The following is a 24,486-nucleotide window of genomic DNA, read 5'->3' on the forward strand; positions in this document are numbered from 1 at the left end:
TATGGATAAGCTGAAAGTCTCCAGTCAGCTTACATGCGGGCTTCCTGTGTCATCAGCTTAGTCGTGGTTCGGCTAGCCAATGAATAACAAGCAACACATTTAAACTACCCATGTGCTGTTGGCTTCCCAAAGGAGGAAATTAGGACAAGTATTAAGGACTGTTAAGTAATTTATGGTTAGCCTTTATGTTAGTTCATTCATTTCTGTAAGAGTGAATCAAATTGAAAGGGTATGCAAGTGCTAATTCAACATGCAGATGTCTAAAAATAGTGCATTTATTTCCAGGTATTCCCGACTTTCGTACACCTGGCACAGGACTTTACAGCAATCTGGAGAAGTATAATTTGCCGTATCCAGAATCTATCTTTGACATAGAATATTTTAAAAGCAATCCAAAGCCTTTCTTTGTTTTGGCTAAGGAATTGTACCCTGGTACGTTCAACCCCACACCGTCTCACTGGTTTGTCCGCCTGCTTCACGACAAAGGAGTACTTCTCAGACACTACACGCAGGTCAGCCAATCAAGTGGCAATAAATGCTTGCCATCGATCTTTTTTTTTTTTTTTTTTTTTTAATTTAGTTAAACCAAATTTTACATTAAATGAGCAATTTTAATAAACAATAACACTGAAAAATAAAAATAACCATTTTCAAGTGCTTCAGATTTAGTTATGGCCATGACGAAATACATATACGCTATTAGCACCAACAATTTAAAATGGGAGCAAATTTAATCACTAGATATCTGGGCCAGAACCCCCCCCACCACCACCACCACCACCACCCCACACACACACACACACACACACACACACACACACACACACACACACACACACACACACACACCTCTATTTGCTTCCCTTGATCCATAGTCATGGGTCAACCCAGGTTCTCACAACTCACCTCAGGTTCCGAGTGACTGAGCTTTGAGGTGCTGGTGTTGCTTGTGTGTTCTGTATTTTAATGTCTGCTTCATATGAGTGTGTATCTATGCCTCGCTCCTTGTGTGTACTCTTGATTCTTGAGGTTATCTTGAGATGATTTCGGGGTTTTAGTGTCCCTGCGGCCCGGTCCTCGACCAGGCCTCCACCCCGAGGATGCAGCCCGTGACAGCTGACTAACACTCAGGTACCTATTTTACTGCTAGATAACAGGGGCATAGGGTGAAAGAAACTCTGCCCATTGTTTCTCGCCGGCGCCCGGGATCGAACCCGGGACCACAGGATCACAAGTCCAGTGTGCTGTCCGCTCGGCCGACCGGCTCCCATTAACCGTTCACCTCTAACTGTGTGTGCCTTGAGTGATCATATCTCCCTTGGACTCTTATTTTTCAATCCCAGGTGGTGGGCAAGGATGCTGACTCTGCCCCAGGTGGCGGAGGGCCCTTAACTGTAGCTTCCAGTATTTAGGGGAGTCAGATATGAGCTCTTGGGTCCTATTTGACTATTTGGTTCCTGGTTCTCTAAGGAGGGCCTCCATTTGCAGGGGGAAGGGGTTTTCATATCCTCCCTTCCCCCTATATGATTTGGTTCAGTTCAGTGTGTCATTGGGCACATTAAAATCGTCCTTCCAGAGGTTTCTTTCCTTTTGGGTCCCTCCTTCAGCGGCTTAGAAGGCTCTCTTTAGCACCTCTTGTGGGATCCGTATTATGCCTCATTGATGATCCCTCTCTCTTCTTGGGTTTTGGTCGTCTTCTCTTTATTGGTTGAATTACAAGGTTCCCAAGTCTTCCTGGCTGGCAGACAATTCCTTGTTCTCACTTGGTACTTAGTGCAGCTTTGTTGTACTTACACACTAGATTGCTGTGAGGTGTTTACCATGTGGCAGGCTTTTCTGTGGCCTTTCTTTTGCACCTCTCAATGATAGCCATCAGGATGTGGGTCTCATGCAGCTCTATGCCCAGTTCCTCTGTTGTCAGTGGTGCTTGTGGCACATGACCTTCACGGTCATCTGCATTTGTGTTCCATCGTGTGTTTCTTAGGTCTCCTCGAGCTACATACCGATTGGCTCAGAGAACATGGGTGTGCTCTGGGAAGCGAATCTTGGCATCCTCTGTTGCTGCATCAATTGAGCTCCCAAGCTGTATGCACCTGTGCTCTGAGAGGTAGTGACCATCTTCTTTGCTACCCAACTCGCTTATCTAAATTGGGTGTGTTGGCCCATCCTATAAATTTAGTGTGGTCCCTTGCCCTCCTGTCAGCCTCTCCCTTTTCTCTTCTCTTTCCTGAGGATGTGGTTGCTCAGTTTCTTTCTGCGGCAACTGTGGTTTGTTGGTCCATTTCAGACCATTTCTGTTTTTTGGGTTTTCGTTCTTGTTCTTCGAGGCAGCAGGGTAGAGCTGGGTCATTCTCCTGCTGTTGCCAAGCTAGGCCATCTGTGGAGTCAGATGCCTGGTCACAAGTGTTTCACTTGGCCAGTCCTTCTCTGTCTGGTTAGCACTGAGCTCACTCTTTTTGGAAGGCACCAGATATTCGTAGTTTCCTCCAGCCCTTTCACGGTTTGCTCCTTTGACAGGGAGGTGGGGAGGGGCTGTCCCAGTTTCCTGGCTTTTGGTCCCATGATTCATGGGCTTTTCGGATCATCTTCCATGGCCGAGATGGTGTTGGTCGGTTCCTCCCCCTTCCCAGGGTTCAGGTCCTGTCAGAGTGGGTGGCTTCCAGCGATGTGGTCTTTTCGACCACATCGGTTCTGCAGGTTTCTTGCCTCTTCCTGGGCCTGACACAGAATTCCCCAGATCTCCGGTTCATCCTCATCCTTCCACAGCCAGCTCTTCCCTTCCTAGCGGAGAACGAGACAGTTGACTTACAGAGGGGTCCTTTTGTCACTGATACTTGGTTGATTCAGTCAGGGTATGCATGATGTGTGGCATCCAGTGATGGCTCTCCGCCACTACCTTCATGCCACCGATTCTGCTTCGGTGGATGCCTTCTTAGGCTTTGGGCTTTGTCTCTTGGCCGGGAGGTCTCATCTTTGTCATGACTCCAGCAGTACTTCCTCCTCCCTGATGAGGTTCCCATGTGTTTTCTTTCTCTGTGGGTAGTAAGCTTCATGAAGCCACAAGGGGGTTACCCCACTCAGAAAACTAGTGTTGAATGTAATGAAACTCGAATTTATGGGTGAGCCCTTGAGGTGCTCTGCCCTCCCTCCCAGGTCACTGGGTAGATGGCCAACATCTGGTCCCGAGCTGGGAGCTCAAACCATGGCAGGCAGTAAGCTACCTCTCCTCCTCTCTCCAAACAAGTGGGGAAGGTGGGGTGAATAGGCTCTTGCTAGTTAATTAAGAGAATATTTGATCATTTGTTTACATAGTTGTGGGGGGGTTTCTTTAGGCGGGTTTCAAGGGTTTGGTCTCTTGAATCCAGCCGTGAAAATTAAATAAATATCACTGCTCCCTGTGCCTCTGTGAAGGGGGTGGGAGTGGCAGGTTCTGGTCCCTCAGTAGGTCTACAATACTCCATGGCTGATGCTACCTAGTAGAGGGTAGCAGCTCAGTGTGTATTGGCTCCAGGGAGCCACCGTGGCTCACCCAGAAATTGGTATTTCTATACATTCAGTGTTGGTTGTTTTTTTATGTACTATATCTTATAATAAATAAATATACACATATACATTATATATATAAAATACTGTATACATATGTTGAGATGCTTGTATATGATTACATTAGGAATTTTCAGTAGTCTTCTGTGTTGCAATCCTCTGCTCCTTTAGCTTTGTACTTTAATTTGTACAGTCTGGCACTTGTTTCTAAAATAAATTATCAACAAAGAAGCTGAGGCTAATTATGTTCATAATAATTAAAAAAAAAAAGTTTAATGGGATAAACATGTCAAATAACTAAACATGTAATAAACAAATTTGTGAAGTGACCGTATTTTCACAGAATATTGACACTTTGGAACATGTAGCGGGACTCCCTGCCGAGAAAACAGTGGAGGCTCATGGTACTTTTCGAACCTCGCATTGCATTGCATGCCGAAAGGAATACAGCCAAGAGTGGATGAAAGGTTAGTTTCTGTTTTCTCTTATGTTGTAACCAGAGCAAGTTGACATTGCCTGATTATTATGCACTGTTCTATGTGAAATTATGCACTGTTCTATGTGAAATTATGCACTGTTCTATGTGAAATTATGCACTGTTCTATGTGAAATTATGCACTGTTCTATGTGAAATTATGCACTGTTCTATGTGAAATTATGCACTGTTCTATGTGAAAGATAGCTTTGTATTTCAAGTAAACATTTTTTGCAGAGGAAATCCAGAAGGACAGCATTCCAACCTGTACCGAATGCAGCGGTCTCGTAAAGCCAGACATTGTCTTCTTCCGAGAGAACCTCCCTTCGCGGTTCTTCCAGCTGGTGCAGGCTGACTTCCCACAATGTGATCTGCTTATTATTCTTGGGACATCACTCACTGTCCAACCATTTGCATCACTCATTGACAAGTTAGTAAACAATTTAGATTTTAAGGATATTAGTCATAAGTTACGTAAGATCCGCCAATAATAGATCTAATGGCTTGGTGTGAATTTTTTCTCCTTGCTTATCTAAGTGTAATGACCATTAGTGGGCATCCTGTGTTTTTACAAGTATTATGTTGGCATTGAATAAATTCCCTGTTTGTTTATTCCAGTTCTCGACATCCTATTGCCACAAACACTGAGTTTTATTTAACTTCTTAAAAGACATCTTAAAATTAGCCTTGTTTGCTTTTATAAAACCTGCAAATTAGAAGGTTCTGTTTGGAATACAGTATATCAGAGGTTCTCAAACTGATTCGTATACCCCTGGTGCACTATTGTTTATATGATCCAAGGTTGCTTTAGTTAGTTAGCGAGTGTGTAATTTCCTAAATGTAGTTACAGGATGAGAGCTATGCTCGTGGTGTCCCGTCTTCTGAGTATTCTTTGTTGTATGACGTTTCGAAACTACCAACAGTTTTGGCATCCACCACCACCACCTCACGTAACTTGTCCCAACCGTCTATCATTTTGATTGCAAAAGGGAATTTTCTTATTTTTTGGGGGGGCACTTTTGTTTTCTTAGCTCGAGTCTCTGACCTTTTGTTTTTGCAAAAAGTTTACCCTAACCCTCCAGGGATTAGGGTAAATGGAGTGAAGGGTCTTGCCTTTTAGATACTTACCTAACCCTAAATGGCATTAGGGTGTTATCTTTGACATATTTACCTATTCTTGGAAAATCGCTGACATTTTCCGTTACTGACAGGTGTTCTCCTAAACCTACTATTTTCTCAATTTTTTCCCTTTTCTGTTGCTCTGTCCACCCTAGAAGGTATCTTCTTTTCCAAACATCCAGAAATTATTATAGACTCACTTCTATCTACTGTGCTCTACTAATTTACAGCTAATAACCAGTTTTTCTAATTGCCTGCCTAATGTTAGATCCTGAGTTCTCATTTCTGTTCTGGGCTTCCAGACATACTTGATCATACTTTAGACATACAGACATACTTTAGCTTTTAGAACTTGCTGTGTGTTTCTTTCATTTCCTCTTTGCGCTTTTCCAATCCTCTAGTAACTTCTTCCATTAGAGTTGCCCATGAATTTTATCTTAGAAATTGGCTTGTATAGTTTCTCTTAATTCTTATCTATCTGTCTTATTTTTTCAAATTCATCCCCCTCCCCCCTTCATTTTCCATCTCATATTCTTTCATTTCTCCCTTTATTTGTTCTCCCTGTGTACTTAGCATATCTGTCAAAATGACAACTTCCTGTGTATACTGTGTGTGTGTCTTCTAAATACCTAAATACAGGCATACTGCACATACTGTGTACTGTTTGTGCATAAGTAGCCACTAGGAAACTTAAATGAAAATTACAAACATTTTCTTTTCATTTTCCTAGTGGATATTTATGTATAAACAAATCAAGGTTATACATAATTAGATTTCTTTTGGGGGGAGGGGAGTTATTCTTGCATACTGTGTATGTATACCGTACTGTATACAGTAATTACAATACCTACAGTAATCACGACCAGTACTGGGTAGCACAATGCTTATTAATGGGACACATGATGATTCAATATTAGTAACCTTACTGGTGCACTTTGTAATTATATTATTATTCAAAATAATATGTATTTTTACTGTACAGCATTACTTGTACTTAGCGCTATTTATAAATTTGGCCTCGCGTGTCCCGAACGTGTCCAACCCTAAAGACTAGTATGGCAGTGAGAGGGGTCTCGGAAGTACAGTCGGGTTCGTTCGACTCGCAATTGAGAATTCCGGGTTCGAATCCCGGGCGGGACAGAAATAGTTGTGCACATTTCCTTTCAAATAATAGCCTGTTCACCTAGCAATAATTAGGGACTCAGGAAATAGCTTGTTGTGGGGTTGCATTTTTGGTGGGGGGTCAGTAATTCGATCTTGAGAGGGGGAGGTGGGGACCTCTATATCAGCCTAACGTTTATGAACACACTCTGGCCTCCTGTCCCCCAACATTTAAAAATTATAACTGATCTCAGTTATATTTTCTGTTCTAGGTGTGGGAATATAATGCTATCATTTAAATTATTTTAAATTTTGTCCTGGAAAAGCGAGTTAATATAATTTGTTTTGTCAATTTATGTCAGTGTCACTCATTTTTTGAGTGAACATATCACCATAGCAGTATGGACAACAGCCCTAAGAGGAAGATAACCTGTTGTGTTGTTCATTTCTGTTGCTTGTACCCAGGTGCAACTGGATTGTTTATCCTATTCCTTACTCCCAGACAGCTGGGTTGTTCTTCCTGCCATTTGTAGGCATGTGCAGCCAAGACTCGGTTAACTGTCTCTGATTAGCAGACTGTTTAACAGGGGATTAACACTATCGTTATATTCAGAAGATCTTTACTCCACAAGAATGTTTTTACAGTAAACCACTCACACTGAACAGGTTAATTGGAAAATTGGTATTTATAGTATTTGTATAATGGATTAACTTGAAAGAATATCCTTGACTGAATACAGTATGTACTTACCTAATTGTGCTTGCGGGGGTTGAGCTCTGGCTCTATGGTCCCGCCTCTCAACTGTCAATCAACTAATGTACAGGTTCCCGAGCCTACTGGGCTCTATCATATCTACACTTGAAGCTGTGAATGGAGTCAGCCTCCACCACATCACTTCCTAATGCATTCCATTTTTCCATTTGTCTACTACTCTTGACACTGAAATAATTCTTTCTAACGTCTCTATGGCTCATTTGGGCACTCAATTTGCACCTGTGTCCCCTAGTGCGTGTGCCCCTTGTGGTAAATAGCCTGTCTTTATCTACCCTATTATAATTTCCTCTGAGAATCTTGTATGTGGTGATCATGTCCCCTCTAACTCTTCTGTCTCCTAGTGATGCGAGGTTTAATTCCCGTAGTCTCTTCTCGTAGCTCATACCCCTCAGTTCGGGTACTAGTCTGGTGGCACACCTTTGAACCTTTTCCAGTTTAGTCTTATGCTTGACTAGATATAGACTTCATGCTAAAGCTGCATACTCCAGGATTGGTGTGACATATGTGGTATACAAAGTTCTGAAGGATTCCTTACACAAGTTTCTAAAGACGTTCTTATGTTAGCCAACCTGGCATATGCCGCTAATGTTATCCTCTTGATATGAGCTTCAGGGGACAGGTCTGGCATGATATCAACCCCCAGGTCTTTCTCTCTCTCTCTGACTCTTGAGGTATTTTATCTCCCAAATGATAACTTGTATCTGGTTTCCTGCTCCCTACACCTATCTTCATTACATTGCATTTGCTTGGGTTAAACACTAACAACCATTTGTTTGACCATTCCTGCAGCTTGTCCAGGTCTTCTAGAAGCCTCAAGCTGTCCTCCTTTGTCTTAATCCTTCTCATAATTTTGGCGTCGTCAGCAAACATTGAGAAGAATGAGTCTATACCCTCTGGGAGATCATTTACGTATATCAGAAACATGATAGGTCCGAGTAGTATGTATAGACTATAGAGTCAAAACCTTTAAATTAACTTGCCTGTCATCTTGTTTTATAAATTACTAGGCGGAGTACCTGGTGGTGCCCGGGACAGTCTCTCCCCCTCCCTCCCACCATCCCTCATTTTACCCTTCTTTTTCCCCTCTTGTTATATCCCCCCCCCCTTCACTACCCTCTCATCTCCCTCATTTTTTCCCCTTCCCCCTGCTCACCTCATCTCTCTAACTTCCTCCCCCTCCAACCTCAAATAGGTAGACATTTATATTTATGTATAAAGTAACTTGTGAATATGCACAGATTAATGGCAGGAGTAACTTCAACACTACAGACAACACATCCTCGATTTCATCCTATTGCCATTTCAGACTTCATAACAATCGCACCGGGGGGGGGGGGAAGGGTCGAGTTATAGCCAGCATTTCTTAAGACTAGTTTCCTAGTGTAGGGAACTATCGCTGCACTAAGATATGCGATACACCCTAGTTTGAGAACCCCTGGATTAGACTTTTTCTCTGTAAACCTAACCATTTTAGCCCTTTGTATATCTGGAAATCATGCAAGTACTGTACAATGACATTTTGAGTTCATTTTGGATACTAATTGTTTGATCTAGAGCAGTGCTTTGTATTCATTTGGAAAATCAGATACAGTACTGTATTTTATAACTGGTAATATTTTTTTGGTAGCTATAGTTTTATTTTTAACATATTACCACAAAGTTCATACAGATATTTAGATAATTTCAATTTAACAGCGTTCCACCATCATGCCCAAGACTACTCATAAATCGTGAGAAGACCAGTCCCTTGGATCCTATGATGGCAATGCTTCAGGGAACATTTTGTGGCTTTGGCCTTTCTCTAGACTCTCCCAACAACAAGCGTGACGTGGCTATGCTGGGCGACTGTGATGATGGATGCAAAGCCTTGGCAGACATGCTTGGTTGGAAGGTAGGTATCCTTAGAGATTGTTGTTGTTTTCTGTAATTCTCAATAATGTATTATTACTCACATCATTATTATTATGATATTATGGACTTTTGGTTTTATGTTATTATTTACCGTTTTGTTTAAGACATATGAGTGTGTACAGTTGAAAAGACAAACGTTTTATCTTGAACCTCTTGCCCACCTACCCACTCTTATTCCATTTCCCTCTTATGTTCACAGTTTAAAATATAAATAATAAATAAATAAATGTTTATTTAGGTACATAAATGTTTATATAGGTGCAGAGGGTGAGGCATTTTTCTTTCAAAGTATATTCTAAATTTTGTGAGCTATTAATGGCAAAGGAACCGAGTTCTCTCTCTTAATCAGCAACAGCGAGACGTTAAACAATGGGGTAACCACCTTTAACTATACAGTTAATGAGGTGGTCAAGGGAATAGGAAACACATCTATGGGGGGTAACTGAGCAATACCCCCAATGAGTGCAGCGATTGTAATATAACCAAAGACTAGATCCATCAGTAAGAGAGGGAATAGCCACTTTGCTTTCCCTCTGTCAGTACCCCCACTGGATGAGCAAGGTCGACCGATCTACTACTACGTTTATTGTGTCTGGAATTTGGTCTTTAATAATGACTTCACTTTCAGGATGACTTGCAGAAGCTAATGGAGATAAAGAAGTAAAATGAGAAGCTGCAGGCATATCTTCAAAGCTCCATGCAGTGTGTGTGAAGGTGCAGGAATAAGGACTTTCATAGTGGGAATTTTATGTGAATGTTTTAGTTGTAACTCAAAGGAACTTGGAGGAACAAATGAAGTGCAAATTGGAGTTTGACCAAAATATTTTTAAGAACTCGATACTCGAATGGAGTTACATCACAAATATTCATACTAGCTCCTATGGAGTCTATAATTATCCTGTGATATATTGTAGATTAAGTTTAGCTCTTATTTCTCTCATTTCATTGCAAATGAAGAGAGCCTACTTAGTGATATATATAAGGGCATTTTGCTAGACCAGTATCATTAGTATTTTTTCTATTGTGTTGTAGTTTTGCATAAGATGGTGCAGGGTTCCTTTGAAGTCCGAAATATCAATTTCTGGTAAATTTGTTAGCGTATTGTAATTAGTTTTGAATCTCTGAATTCCTGAAAATGTTTTGAACTGTTGGGATTAATATAACAACGTGACAGTTCACGATTTATGACATGCTAAAGTATGTCGAGACGTGCTTTATTATTTTGCTTGTTGAGAACTTTCCATTTAGTCTGCTTTTTTTTGCCTTGTGTATATTTATATAAACAAAAGCCAAACCAATTTGTTTTCAACTCAATAACAGTTCTAAGACCTCGCGAGGAAATTGCAAGGATGTCGATGCATTTTTCTTACATTTTAACAGCCCTTTTATGTGAATTATGTAGATTTTTGAAAACGAATTCTTGTATTGTTAATATAAAAAGATAGATTACATGACAAGAGAGGTAGTTTTATGTAGCTAACATGTACATACAGTAATTAAGAAGAACTGACTTGTGATGATCCAAAGACAGATTTGGATGAATATTAAAACTAATTTATATTGGCATAATAGGATAGCTGAGTATGTACAAAATATTAATATCGAGATGTACTTCAAGATATTTTGATTTTTTGTATCCACTGATGATAAACTGTGGGAGGTAAAAAGACATTGTTAGTTAGTATTTAGATAAACTGAAAGCATGACATTGCTAGTGAATATTTAAGTTCTGTAGATTTCATAGCAATAATTTTTGTTACATATGAAATATGACATGTTAAATATATTAAGATTTTTATATTTTGCCATTAGTGCAAAGGAAAAAAAATAAAGTTTAATAGTTTTTCAAGTACTTATACAGCATGGTACTTCTATAGAACCCAGTGACAGTCAGTTTCACGAGAGGACTTTCATTACGCTTTATGGTTTATATATTAGATTAAGAAATACGAAGGCACTTTATCTCTTGGTGATATAAGGTGCTTCCAGCCCATGAGGTGCAAGATTCCTCCCTTGGCATAAGTGCCAATAGGTCATTATTGTGTAGGTCATACGCCTGGGCCGCAAGAACGCTAAGCCCTGAAAACACCTCAAGGTAACCATACAGAAAACCAGTCATGCATTTTAAACAGAGGCTCCTTACTTAAACTATTAAAACTAGTAAAAAAAAATTTGTTTGCATACATAAACTTATGATTTCTTAACTCATTCTTAAAACCAATCAACTGTTGTCATACGTAGGGTCCCGATTTAAGAAATCACTTATAATCGGTCGCTCGTGTTGCATGATTCAGACTATTGACTAGAGTAACTACTCTCACATTGTTATTTTTGTAAGAAGCTCATGGCATCAGGACTGGTGCCCTTGAATATTATGGAGCTGACGTAAAAGATATTAACTCTTAAGTTAGCAAAAGACTACACTTGACCTAGCTAATCTGTGTTAACCTTGCACTACCTTGGGCACCAATTATCAAAGAGTTCATTCATGTAGTTCAGATAATGGAGCATTTATTAGATTTAAGGAAATGCAGTATAAATGCATAGAATGAATAACGCAGTGTAGCCCTGCTATAATGTTGTAGACAGGTGTCGGGGAAAAGATAGCGTTAATCTACTAATGCGTCATTCCAAGGAGGGCAGCAAGACGTGACTGCAGCTAGCTGGCGCTGGTATAATATTTTCTCAGTTACGCATTCTGGACTTTTATCAGTTCCTCAAATGAGATTTAACACCGATATAAAAGCCATATATAATTAGTTGCATTGTTGTAGATGATTTAGGCTTTTCGGTAATTCAGGATTTTATTAAAAATATACTGTAAATTAATTGCCAAAATTATTAACATGTTGCTGTTTTCTCTGATAACACGACAAATCTTTGCTTGTTAAAATATTTTAATATTGTTTGCCAACTGGCCTCCATAGTGATTGGCCTCGTGTAGTGATTGGCCTCGTGTAGTGATTGGCCTCGTGTAGTGATTGATTGGCCTCACATGGCATTTGATTGGTCTTATTGAACAAAATAATATGCCTAACTTTGTTCAGTGCCACTATAATATGCTATTACTTGCTTAACATTAAAGTCATCTTGTAATTATAATCTCAAAAATAACATCAGGCTTCGTATCTAATTGATAATGAGTTCCTGTGTTTATATAGTATTGCAGTATGAATACTGTTTTGGAACAATGTACTGGCAAGGTGGTCCAAGTCAAGCACTAGAGACAACTCGTAATTGGATAAAAATGCTATAAAAAGTATTGACGGTGATGTGCCTTGTTTCACAGTATGTGCTTATAAATTGTTAGAAAGATTGTAACTTAACATTCGCTTTGCTAAATTAGTGTGTTTATCCTTTGATAATTTTGTATTATAACAGAAATAATGTAGTACATAATTGATGTTAGTCATTCATTTAGTGAAGGATTATTTCACTAAGTGACGTATAAGCTTGCCCGGTATATGAGCGCGAGCAATACAGGACTAACAAATGCCAGTGCCTTTAACGTGTCACGTACTTAATTAGAGCTATAATTAGTACACACAATTTTTTTATTTTAATCTTTAATTCTAAACACAACACTTAAACATTACTGGTGCATTAAAAAACCTTTATAAAAAAACAAGCTTAAAGTTGCTAGAGCTAAAGGGGTTCACACACACTTAAACCGTCATATGCCGTGATCAACACGAGAGTATTGTGTCAAAATTTGTCATTCTGAGAAATGTCTTAGTGAGGCTACATTGTGTAATTGTGCTTTAAAACTAACAAATAAATTGAATGCTTTACATAATATTATGTTTGTAAATAAAAAGAAGTTTGAATTTTGCATTTTACTCACTAAACAGTGTCAGAACCTTACTTAGCAGTGGAGCACCAAGTGGTGGAGGGTATGATAATTATATCATGAAGTGATGATTGAAATGCTTTTGGAACGGATTATGAATATTAACCGATTCCAAGATTAATCATTATGATTAATCGTGGAAGTGAAAGTAAAAGTACACTATAGAAGGAAGATTGTAGTTTGCGAGGAATTCTTTCATCAAATGATATGAGGCGTTTGGTGTTTATGTGGTTGCACCGAAGTCGGCCTCTGCTCCATTATTGCAGCCACCTGTTCCAAGTTTGTCTCTCCATCTCCTCCTCCATGCTAGTGTGGTGGTGCGGTGGCCCTTGGACGTTCCCCATTTGCTCAAGGCTCTGAATTTTTTTTTTCAGGGATATTCTTGCACGAGCTTTAAGCCTCTGAGTGGCTAATTAAGTTACTCCTTTCTGTCTGTTGATGAGTATTTATGACTTGTATGTTGGCTTCAGTCAGATTATGTCCAATGCATTGCAACTTTTCCTGTGCTGTCAAATCTCGGTTGAAATCTTATTTTGTTTGTAACTACTGTATACTGTGTTGTTTGTAACTATACTGTCCAGTGGTTTGTCAGACATTTTCTTACAATGCAGACATTTCTTATATTCTTCTGAAATCAAGCCTATTACCTGTGCACATGGGTATCTAAACCCGATGTGATGTAAGTGAATTTCTGTTTTGCTGGTGCACCCTTTCATCAGAATAAGTTGGTTGTAGTTGGTTGAATTCTTCCACCAGTCTGTAGATCCTGATGTTACATCTGCTGCATTATGGTCACTGTACATCTGCATTGCTCTATCTCTAATTTTCCCTATCAATCTGTGCTAGATTGTGGTATGCATCTTCATTCCCCCTGCTTGAATGCAAATATTACAGCTTCACCTGCAACGTCATTCACTGGTATTCATACATGATTTGGCACAGAGTTGATAAGTATTAAGGCATCCTTGGTGTTTGAATGTTTGCTTTAATGCTATAATACTTGTGGTCAGATAGGTGTTGTCATTTAAGTGTTCTTGTGCAGATGAAAAGTCACAATAACGTGGCTGAAAAATGTTGAGCAAATCACACACTAGAAATTAAAGAGACGACATCATTTCAGTCTTGGACCATTATTAAGTGTTCTTGTTTCAAGGTTTCTATGCCAGTTCTAGAATCTATGTATTATAATGTGTTGGTGTTCAGAAAAGCCTTCCAGAGCCTTTTGAGTAACTAGCATCTCTGTAAAGTTGAGCATCCATTTGAGACTCCACCTGACAACAGAATTTCCTGTCTTAAATGCAGCTTCAGATTCTTGTCTTTACTGGTCTACTGATTCATATGTGAAATATATGAAACTGTCAGATACCATATTTGCCTCTATATTCATTTGCAATGATGTGTAACAGGTAGGTAGTCTGATCCTTTTTTTTTTCCTTGTAGTCATAATCTTGATGATGGTAATGATTCCCAAGGGGCTTGGATAACAAAGTCTGCATGTATTTCATCACATTTCTCAATCACTGTATTTGTGATATCAAAAGTATTGATAGTGTTTATTGCACAGCTGGTCCACCTGTTGCTATTGGAAACTCTTCTGTCTCGAGTTGGTGCTGACCAGACCACACACTAGAAGGTGAAGGGACAACGACGTTTTGGTCTGTACTGGACCATTCTCAAGTTGATTGTTTCGGTCCAGGACGGACCGAAACGTCGTCCCTTCACCTTCTAGTGTGTGGTCTGGTCAACATACTTTAACCACGTCATTGTGACTCATCGCCTGCATATGGATACCGAGTGGGTGCTCCATTGATTATACAATATCGTTAAATGAACTGTTTCTTGGTGTAGTCAGTATTTTGGTCACCATGCATGCCACAAGCCCTTTTATCCTTATTTCAAGCGATGTTAGTTTGGTTTCCAGTGTTTGGTATTTTATCCCACATGGGAGGCCCTGTTATGACTGGCATTGCATTATTTTGAACAACCTCAACCTTTGCCCACTGGCCAGGAAAAAATCAGGCAGATGCTGCATAATCAACTTGCGGAACAAACGGTGTGTATTTAAAATATTCTTAACACAGTTTTTTTTGCACTTTCAGATGGAGACCTGTGATTGCTCTCATTATATTCAGTTGAGATTTTGCTGTGCTTGTCGGGAGTGTTGCCACCTCATCTCATTGCCTTAGATTTTTGTGCAGATATTTTTAGCCCTAAAATGCAGCATTCAGTTGTTACTTTATCTAGCACCTTCAGTACTTTATTCAAAACTGAAGCCCTGTAATGACTAATGCTAAACCATCAGCATAGCCTAGCAAATTAACAACTGTAATTATCATGAAAACAAGGTTATCCCTGAGGGTGTTAAAAAGACTAGGGCAAAGAACTCATTGTATTCACCTAGTTGTGTTTTGCGGGGGTTGAGCTTTGCTCTTTCGGCCCACCTCTCAACTGTCAATCAACTGTTTACTAACTACTATTTTGTTTTCCACACCACACACACACACACCCACACCCCAGGAAGCAGCCCGTGACAGCTGACTAACTCCCAGGTACCTATTTACTGCTAGGTAACAGGGGCATTCAGGGTGAGAGAAACTTTACCCATTTGTTTCTGCCTCGTGCGGGAATCGAACCCGCGCCACAGAATTACGAGTCCTGCACGCTATCCACCAGGCTATGAGGGCCCCTGTGGAGGCCCATTATCATGCTACAAGTAGTCTGACACTTGACCTTGCAGTTTTACTCTGCCGTTACCTGTGTCTGAGGTAGTCTTGAATCCAGGCTAATAGTTTCCCCTAAAATCTATTTTTATTAACGCAAAAAAAGTGCTTGCGGGGTTGCAGTTTCGAATATTTATACAAATATTGCCGTTGTCAGAGACAGGAAACCTATACTTAAGCTACTATCAAGGTCCCTCCTTAGGTCAAACTACTGACCTTTCCGAGGCTGCAACCCGCTACAGTTGCCCAACTCCCAGGGCCTTATTTACTGCAAGACAGAGGCAACAGGTAAAGGGACACACATGCTCAACCACATCTGTGCAGCCCGGCGATAGGATCCGGGATCATCAATAGTAGGTCGAGAACGTAGACCACTGTACTACAGAACCCTTCCATAGGACACCTTCTGCATGTCCTGACTCGATTTGTCTATTTCCATTAAAAACCAAGAATGAAGGGCACTTCTCTGGGAATTTTCACTTCAACCTTCAATTTTCAACCTTCAACCCTTCACTTCAATTGCAGACAACCCTAATCTGTTGTGTCTGCAATCTTTATGAACATATAAATAACCTTGTGTGATTTATGGAACATAATTGTTGGCATTCTCCATACCAATTTGGTTTTTGTAATTGTTGGACACAATGGTAGATTTGAAAGTTTTCAATTGTAACGTAGATGATTTGACGACATCCATACATACTAAATACTCTTTTTAGGTACTATGACAGAATTTATCAATTGTGGCCACGACAGGGGACAGGTGCTGATTGGATTCTTTTTAATTAGAGTTTGAATTGAATTAATATCCTGGCATTTACAGCTGTGTTCTGGTAGTTCCATGGGTTTGTAACCCTACTATTAGTACCAGAGTCTCTGTCTGTGTGTGTGTGTGCATGTGTGTACGCGCGCACATGTGTATTTACTATTTTTATTTAATATTTGTGTCTGCAGAATCTAGCTATTAAATCTTGGACCCCACTTTTCCAACCAACCTATTTTTCCACTATGTCTACACATATATTTCTCTAACACACACACACACATCCCAGGAAGCAGCCCTTTTATGTTTTATGTTAATGTTACACACATCCCAGGAAGCAGCCCTTTTATGTTTTATGTTAATGTTACACACATCCCAGGAAGCAGCCCTTTTATGTTTTATGTTAATGTTACACACATCCCAGGAAGCAGCCCTTTTATGTTTTATGTTAATGTTTTACTCTTTGTGCCTGCAGGATCTAGCCATTAGCTCTGGGACCTTATCTTTCTAACCGTTGGTTGTCGAATGTGCCGACTCCTGACATATAAATATATTTTCTTTATCATATCTACTACATATTTCTTATCACACATGCACGTGCACACGCTGGAATATGCAGCAGTTATATAGCGCTCATATCTCAAAAAGCACATCAATAAACTTGAAAAAGGTGCAAAGGCATGCTACAAAATGGCTTCAAGAACTGAAAAACAAAGTTACGAGGAGAGGCTAGAGGAGTTAAATATGCCAAAACTAGAAGATTGAAAGAAAAGCGGCAATATGATCACCACTTACAAAATAATAGCAGGAATCTACCAAATTGACAAAGAGGAATGCCTGAAACTGGCAGCCTCGAAAACAAGAGGTCATAGATTCAAGCTAAAGAAACAAAAGTGCCGAGACAATACTTGAACGTTTTCTTTTGCAGAGTGGTAGATGGTACTGTAGCAAATTCTTCCTAACCTTGCCACTGGTGCCTGGTTAGGTATTACCTTTCTTAGTTCATAAACTTCTCCTTGCTCTATTATGAAGACCTGGAATTTCTTATCGAGTTCCTCGCACTCTTCCTTGTCAGTTGTAGTAAACCTGTCTGCCTCTATCCTCAGATTCATTACCTGTTCCTTCACCCTTCCTTTCCTTCTGATGTGGCTGTGCAGCAATTTGGGCTGAGTCTTTGCTTTATTTACTATGTCATTTTCGTACTGTCTTTCTGCCTCAGGAAGTCATGTATTTTTCCAGGGGCATAGGAGTGTAACAAGAGACTTTGAACTAGGTACCCCGCAGGGTGGTGTCCTCAGTCCTACCTTATTTTAAAATCTTAATAAACACGCTGTTAAACTCTATACCGAGCAAACCCAACGTCCACATCATTAGCTATGCTGATGATATAATGATACACACCACTGGGTATGCTAACACGCAGAACACTCTTAACTCTGTATTAGACTCATGTCAGGACCTAAGTTTAATTATCTCAGCAGAGAAAACAAAGATACTAAATCGGCGCCCACCCAGGCAGGGAGGAGCTGTTCGCAAGATGCAACTGTCTGATGGCTCCCAGCTTGACTATGTAAACAGATTCAAATACCTTGGCCTTGAGGTGCCACTGTATGGTCCTGTTGTATTCAGACTCTGTCGTCAGTTTAAAGAGAGGCTCCGAGCTCTCAAGGCTGTTGCAGGTTATCACTCAGGCTATGGTGCCAATGTCAGAATTGTCAAAATGATGTACCTTGCATACATCAGATCTTTAGTGGATCATGCTGCACCTCTGCTTGTTTTGATGCCTGAAAGAAAGCCTGGAGGGCTTGAAAACTGCAGAACGATGCCTTGAGGATAATCCTTGGGTGTCCTCGTACCACAAAGATACTTAATATGAGAAAGGAACTTAATATTCTGAGCGTTGTTGGTCGTGTTACTGAAATTAACTGTCAAATTGGTATAAAAATGCTTAGGCTATCTCATCCTAATCCTTGCACAGAAGCCCTCCAGAATTTCTTTATTGAAGATCAGCATTGTTCCAAATGGATAACAAAAACTGGAACTCAACTCAGAATGTATGGGGTTCATGATTTGTACCAAGAGAAACAACAACGGCACTTTCCTGCACCGTGGGAGGTTACACCCTTTCCAGTTTTAATCCCTCCCTTTCCACCCAAGAAGAAATTAGAGATCAGCCCAAGCTTCGTCTTGAGGCAAAGCTCAACGCCTTAAGCCATATTGATGCTCTGTCCACAGAGCATTCTCTCTCTCAAATCATATACACTGATGGTTCCCTACACCGCACCACGGGTGCAACTGGAAGTGCAGTTGTTCTGACAATGGGCGATGGCTTGTACTTTGAGTGGGGAGTCCGTATAAACAACTGGGACTCTACCCTTCAGACCGAACTATTTGCCTTGATCCTTGCACTGAAATGTGTACAAGTCTCCAAACTTGATACATTAATTGTAAGGGACTCTTTATCATCCTTAAATGCTCTAAACTCTTTAAGACATAACTGTAATATGTTCGTGTCCGAAGCTAGACACAAATACAACAAAATTATTAAGGATGGTAACAGAGTCCATTTCATGTGGTCTCCATCTCATGTTGGCCTCCGAATGCATGATAGAGCTGATAAGTTAGCCAAAGAATCTGCCTTTAAAGGAGCCGTTGAGTGTAACCTTGGATTGTCAATGAGCAATCTGAGAGCAGCAGTACACCGAGAACTTCAACAAGATCTTGTAGATCTGAGGCAAAGTGAAATTGACACCAGTAATTCCATCTATCATCATACTATCTTGCAAGAGGAGCCACACATCTATGGTTCATCCAATAAAATCAGCAGACTTCTAGATGTTACTACTGCTCGGCTTAGACTCGGTTACAAGTATCTCTGGGAATTCTCATTTTCTGAGGTTGGAAGAAAACGTGCTCAGATTGGGGACTTGTTTATTTTATAATGGTAAATAATAAATTAATATATAATAAATTAATAAATAATAAATTAATTATTATTATATAATAAATAATAATAATAACAAATAGTATAATGATAAGCAATTATTTTTAATGAATCAAATAGCTAATTAGGGTGAATGATAAATAATTATTGACTAGTGCATAACAATAAAGTATTAAGGAATAATTATAATGAATAATCCTTAATGATAAAGTAGAAATCAATTACAATTAATAACTACATCCATAGGTAGTAAATGAAAGTTGCATTAATTTAATTACACTAATTACAATTCATGGGAATATTTCTTAGCTATCTGCAGGCTTATCACTTTGGGGGTTCCGGCGGAGCACCCCCAATCCCGCGAGGGCCAGCGGCGCGGAACCCCCAACCCCGAAGGGCGAACGCGGCGGCTGGCCGCTGTAACTAGGAATGTGTGTCGACCTCATGGGTGCAGTAGTCTGCCGTCGGGCTCCATCCCTTTTCCTTGTTCATCAATGGTGTACCTTGTGCGCCTTCCGTAGTCGGTTCTGGAAGTATTAAGGCAGTAAGGGTGGGCAGAAACGGGCTTGCAGTATGAACGTGACGGGCAAGGAACCTACCCCTTAAGGGTACTGCTGGAATTAGTTTCTAAGAGGAGGAGGACATTTCCGGAAGCGAACTGGGCAAATGTCATTAATGGATAAAGCCAGGGTTATACCCTGCAGAAACTCTGAAAAGGAACACTGGCACAGGGAATAGGAGTGACTAGAGGGGAAAGGAAGTGAAAAACATCTTCCAGGAAACTAGTCTGTAGCGAAGTAAGGTAACTACCAAACCGAGCAGAACTTTAGCGGGAAAAAAACCAGACAAGTAAAAAAGGTTGGGGGGGGGGGGACCAGTTACCGTATCTGGGTCAAGGGCAGAAGTTAATCCAGGGGGAGGGATCTAGTAAGTAATAATTCATTTCAAAATAATCCAATAGAATAATATAAAACAATAGAACAGCCCAACTTAATCAATATTTATATGACCACTATGTATATAATATCAAATCAATATATAAATAAAACCATAAATCAAATATAAGAAACAGGTCTTAAGGCGTAACTGCGACATGCTTGCGTCCAGAGTGACACGAATTATAAGGATGGTAACCGAGTCCGTTACAGTGATCTCCATTGTAGGTTGGCCTCCGGAAAGCATGTTAAGAGCTGAATAGTTAGCCTAAGAAACTGCCTTAAGAGGCGTAAATGAGTTTAGTCTGAGTGTCAATGAGCATTCTGCGAGCAGCAGTACCCCAAGAACTTCAAGATCTGGGGATCTGAGGCAAAGAGAAATGGACACCAGGAAGGCTAGGGATCCGTAAATGTAAAATAATTAATGTAATTAATATAGTAAAATAACAGAAATAAGGACGACAATAGTAAACCAACTCCCAGACTCATAATAAATTACTACGGACGAGATGGAAATAAAAATTGAATGACAGTACTATAAATTAGTATAGCAACTAATGAATATATACATACACATACATATATATATACATATATACACATATACACATACATCTACATATGCACACACACACGTACATACACAAGCAATAAATAGTACCTTACAAATATAACGAAGTTTTCACTAAGAAAATGTAAAAGAGAGACATAAGCACTAGAAGGATAGGGAAAAGCACAAAATACTCCTTCCAAAGTACTAGGTCGCAGGACCATTAGCCGGCTAACAGGACGGGCCCACCCAGCTAAGGGCTCCACAGGGGTCCCGACTAAGGGCGTAACGGACTGGCCCGGCTAAGGGCCTAACGGACTGGCTCGGCTAAGGGCCTAACGGACTGGCCCGGCTAAGGGCCTAACGGACTGGCCCGGCTAAGGGCCTAACGGACTGGCTCGGCTAAGGGCCTAACGGACTGGCCCGGCTAAGGGCGTAACGGACTGGCCCAGCTAATGGGCCTAGTACGGGGCCGACCGAGGGCATGGCGAAAAATGCCAGAGAAAACGATAACAAGTAAAGCAGAGGGAGGGTAGGAGTAAGGAGACTAAAACCCGGACCTAATAATAAAGAACTTAAATAAGTAGTAGTATGATACAGTAGGAACTGTATAAATAGATAAATAAGTAAATGTCCCACACTGGGGAGGAGGAAGTAAGCAGGGAAACCCTAACCTTAACAAACCAACGATAACGTAGCATGCACAACACGAACACTAGTGGTCAACAAGGGCAAAATAAGGACTTAACAAACAACAGTTGCCAAATGTAAACTGTAAAATCCTGCCTCGGAACATCAGCAGCTGGAACATCAGCAGCTGGACATTGGCAACTGGTGCATCAACATCTGCCGTAGATAAATAAATAGTGGCAACTGGCCACCAGGGAAAACTTCAGTTATAAGTAGAAGTCCAACTGCAAGACAATTAGGGACCATATAGAACCTGGGAGCCAACAAGGGAGTGGGGAGTATCTTCACTCCCTTGTTCGGCAACGGGCCAAGGGGGAGGCTGCAGCAGTAAGGGAAGTGCGATTGCAAAACAAATTATGCTCAAAATAATGCTGGAATGTAACTCTTTAGAGAAAACGGGATTAATGCATGAAGCTGAAATAAATTACAATCAAATACAATAAACTGAAAGGAGTGCTAATAGGCACCACGTCGGCTGGAACTCCGGGGGCTGGCACGTCAGCAGCTGGACCCTTGGGAGCTGGAACGCAGTAGGATGGGCATTATCAGTTGGGACCGCTTCAACTGGAACATCAGGAACAACTTCAGCAGTAGCATGGGAGCTGGTCCAACAACCGCTGGAACGTCAGCAGCTGGACCATGTTCCACCTGAACAGCAGCAAGCTGGGACAGCAACAGCTGCACCCACAGCAGCTAGAACACCGACTGCCGGGAATGTCAGCAGCCGGAACACCAACAGCTGCAGCAGCTGGACACCAAAATTGAGCAACAACGTAGGAAGAGCGGCGGCTCAGACACTAGGGCAGACGGCTGGACCAGCTGCAACAGACCCAACCGAGCATCGGCCGCTAGAACACAGCGACGCGTCGCAGGAAGAACATCGGCCGGATATCAACCCCTGAACGAAGGCAGCTAAGACGTCGGTGGCTGTGAAAACCTTCCGGGCTACACCGGGCAGACAACACGTCTGGATAAACCAGCGGCCTGGGGGGCCGCATATTTATATGACCAATATAAATAAGATACCTGAATAACATCGCCGGCTTAACTCATCACAGGAAGAACGTCGGCTGGACATGAACCCCCGAACGCAGACAGCGAAGACGGCGGCGGCTACGACAACCTTCCTGGCTACATTGGGCAGACAAAAACGTCTGGATAAACCAGCGGCCTGGGAAGCAGCCGTATCTTCCGGGCTACACCGAGCAGACAACACGTCGGATAACCAGCGGCCTGGGAGGCCACACATGTCTGGATAAGCCAGCAGCCGGGAGGCTGCAGATTCTTTCGGGCTACACCGGGCAGACAAAACGACTGGAATCGTTTGCTGGTACTGGTAAACGAAACTGGTACTGTCTAGCTGTCAGTACTTAATAACTTAATGACAAAGTCAAGGAAACAAGTATAAAGGTAAAACGGTAAGTAAAATGACATGCACTTAAGCAATGCATAACTAGCAATAAATTGCTGATGGAACTAATCATAATACGAGTCCAAGATAAACTTAAAGGGAGAGGCAAGAGGCCCGAAGACAGCGTCTAGGACATCCTAGCTGACTTAACTTAAAGGTGAAGCATAAGTTAAACAAACAAATGTAAAAGAAACATGCAGCTTGACACTGCATACAATTTAGTAATAAATTAAGGAAACTTATGGTAAATACATGTCCATGAAAACTTAAAGCTAGAGGCCGGAGGTCTGTGACACAGCAGCTAGCATAACCTAGCTGACTTTACCTAATAACTTAAAAGCAATAAGCAAATGTTAAACAAACATAATTGTAAACCAGTAATAAATAAATACACATGCAGCAAGACGCTGCATAATTTGCGGGAATAGTTAGCTGATGTAACTAAACATAAATGCAGGGCCAGTAATCTTAAAGCAAGAGGCAAGGGGGGGGGGGCCGTACTTTGCGCCTGTCACAGCCTAGCTGAGTTACTTAATAACTTAACGGCAAACAATAGTTAAACAATCACAATTGCAAAACCAGTAAGAGCAAATAACAATAATTGTAAGAGAGCAGCTGCTGGCTTGTCGGGAAGAGGGCCACGCAGTCTGCGTCCGAGTTTATATAACCTCGGCTCGTTGCGCGCGCAGCTTGGGGCAGTTAAAATCAGCTTCCAGACATACGTTTTCTCTTCCCCTCAGTAAACCCACCGTTTTTGGGAAAAACAGTGTTCTTTATCTGCCGATGTAGACCTGACCAAATGTAAACTGTGTCAGCAAAATTATTCGCACACCCTCCGTCACTATGTGATGGAGTGCGAAAGATACGTGAATTCAGAGAATTCTATAACCAATGTTCCAACGATGTGTCAATACTTCATTGAAAATGATCTGCTACCAGAAATTTTAGCCAAATATCCCCAGTTTGCTAACTGTAGGTAGTAACTAAGTGACCGTAACCTATCCACCGCTGCCCACTGGATGGGGGGGGGGGGGCGGTCCACATATGTCAGTTGGTTAATTTAGAAACTATACTTGTGATCGATCTCGAACCCATTGTTGATGTGACGACTTATACTGAATTTTGTAACTAGCTCATCAAGAATGTAACTTGCTTAGCTAAATGAATTGTGGGGTTCAGTCCCTGAGCCCATTATGTGCCTCTGTAACCCTTTCCACTACCGCCCACAAGATGGGTATGGGGTACATAATAAATAAACTAAACTAAATTATGTGTGTGTGTTTCTCCTTACCTCCCTCCCGTTCTCTCACCCTCCCCCATCTGATCTCTCTCCCAGAACATACAATATACACCCAGGAAACATACAACATAACCCACAATGTAATTTTACTATCGTTACTTTAATGCATCGTTGTAACGACGTTGTGGTTACGGTATGTGTGATTAACAGGTCAAAATCGGATGAAAACTATGGAAAAGAACCCCCCCACATTTTACGTCACAGGAGTCATAGGTTGTCGCAATGGGAACCAATCCTATTACGGAAGGGCATAAGGTTGCCCCAACCACCCTATGACGCTCCCTCATCCAAACCACCATGCAAAGTTCCACGAGGCTGGCGCCCTCGCACTCTACCTTGGGCAGACACAGTGACATTTGCCTTTACTGATATGGATTGGTGAACATGTAGCCCGGTATT

The 24,486-nt window shown here is 41.1% G+C and overlaps 1 protein-coding gene across 2 annotated transcripts in view; it reads left to right on the forward strand.

Moving 5' to 3' along the window:
- Positions 1 to 12,751, forward strand: part of LOC123750717 (NAD-dependent protein deacetylase sirtuin-2) — a 31,649-nt gene extending 18,898 nt beyond the window's left edge. For both annotated transcript variants that reach the window (XM_045732834.2, XM_045732827.2), the window contains exons 4-8: positions 286 to 512; positions 3,887 to 4,010; positions 4,256 to 4,448; positions 8,709 to 8,904; positions 9,553 to 12,751. In XM_045732834.2, the coding sequence (XP_045588790.1) occupies positions 286 to 512; positions 3,887 to 4,010; positions 4,256 to 4,448; positions 8,709 to 8,904; positions 9,553 to 9,588 (776 nt within the window). In that variant the 3' untranslated portion in view covers positions 9,589 to 12,751. The remainder of the gene's footprint in view (positions 1 to 285; positions 513 to 3,886; positions 4,011 to 4,255; positions 4,449 to 8,708; positions 8,905 to 9,552) is intronic.
- Positions 12,752 to 24,486: the final 11,735 nt, after the last annotated feature.

Source organism: Procambarus clarkii, chromosome 4, assembly GCF_040958095.1.
Source record: "Procambarus clarkii isolate CNS0578487 chromosome 4, FALCON_Pclarkii_2.0, whole genome shotgun sequence".
NCBI classification, from domain to species: Eukaryota; Metazoa; Arthropoda; class Malacostraca; order Decapoda; family Cambaridae; genus Procambarus; species Procambarus clarkii.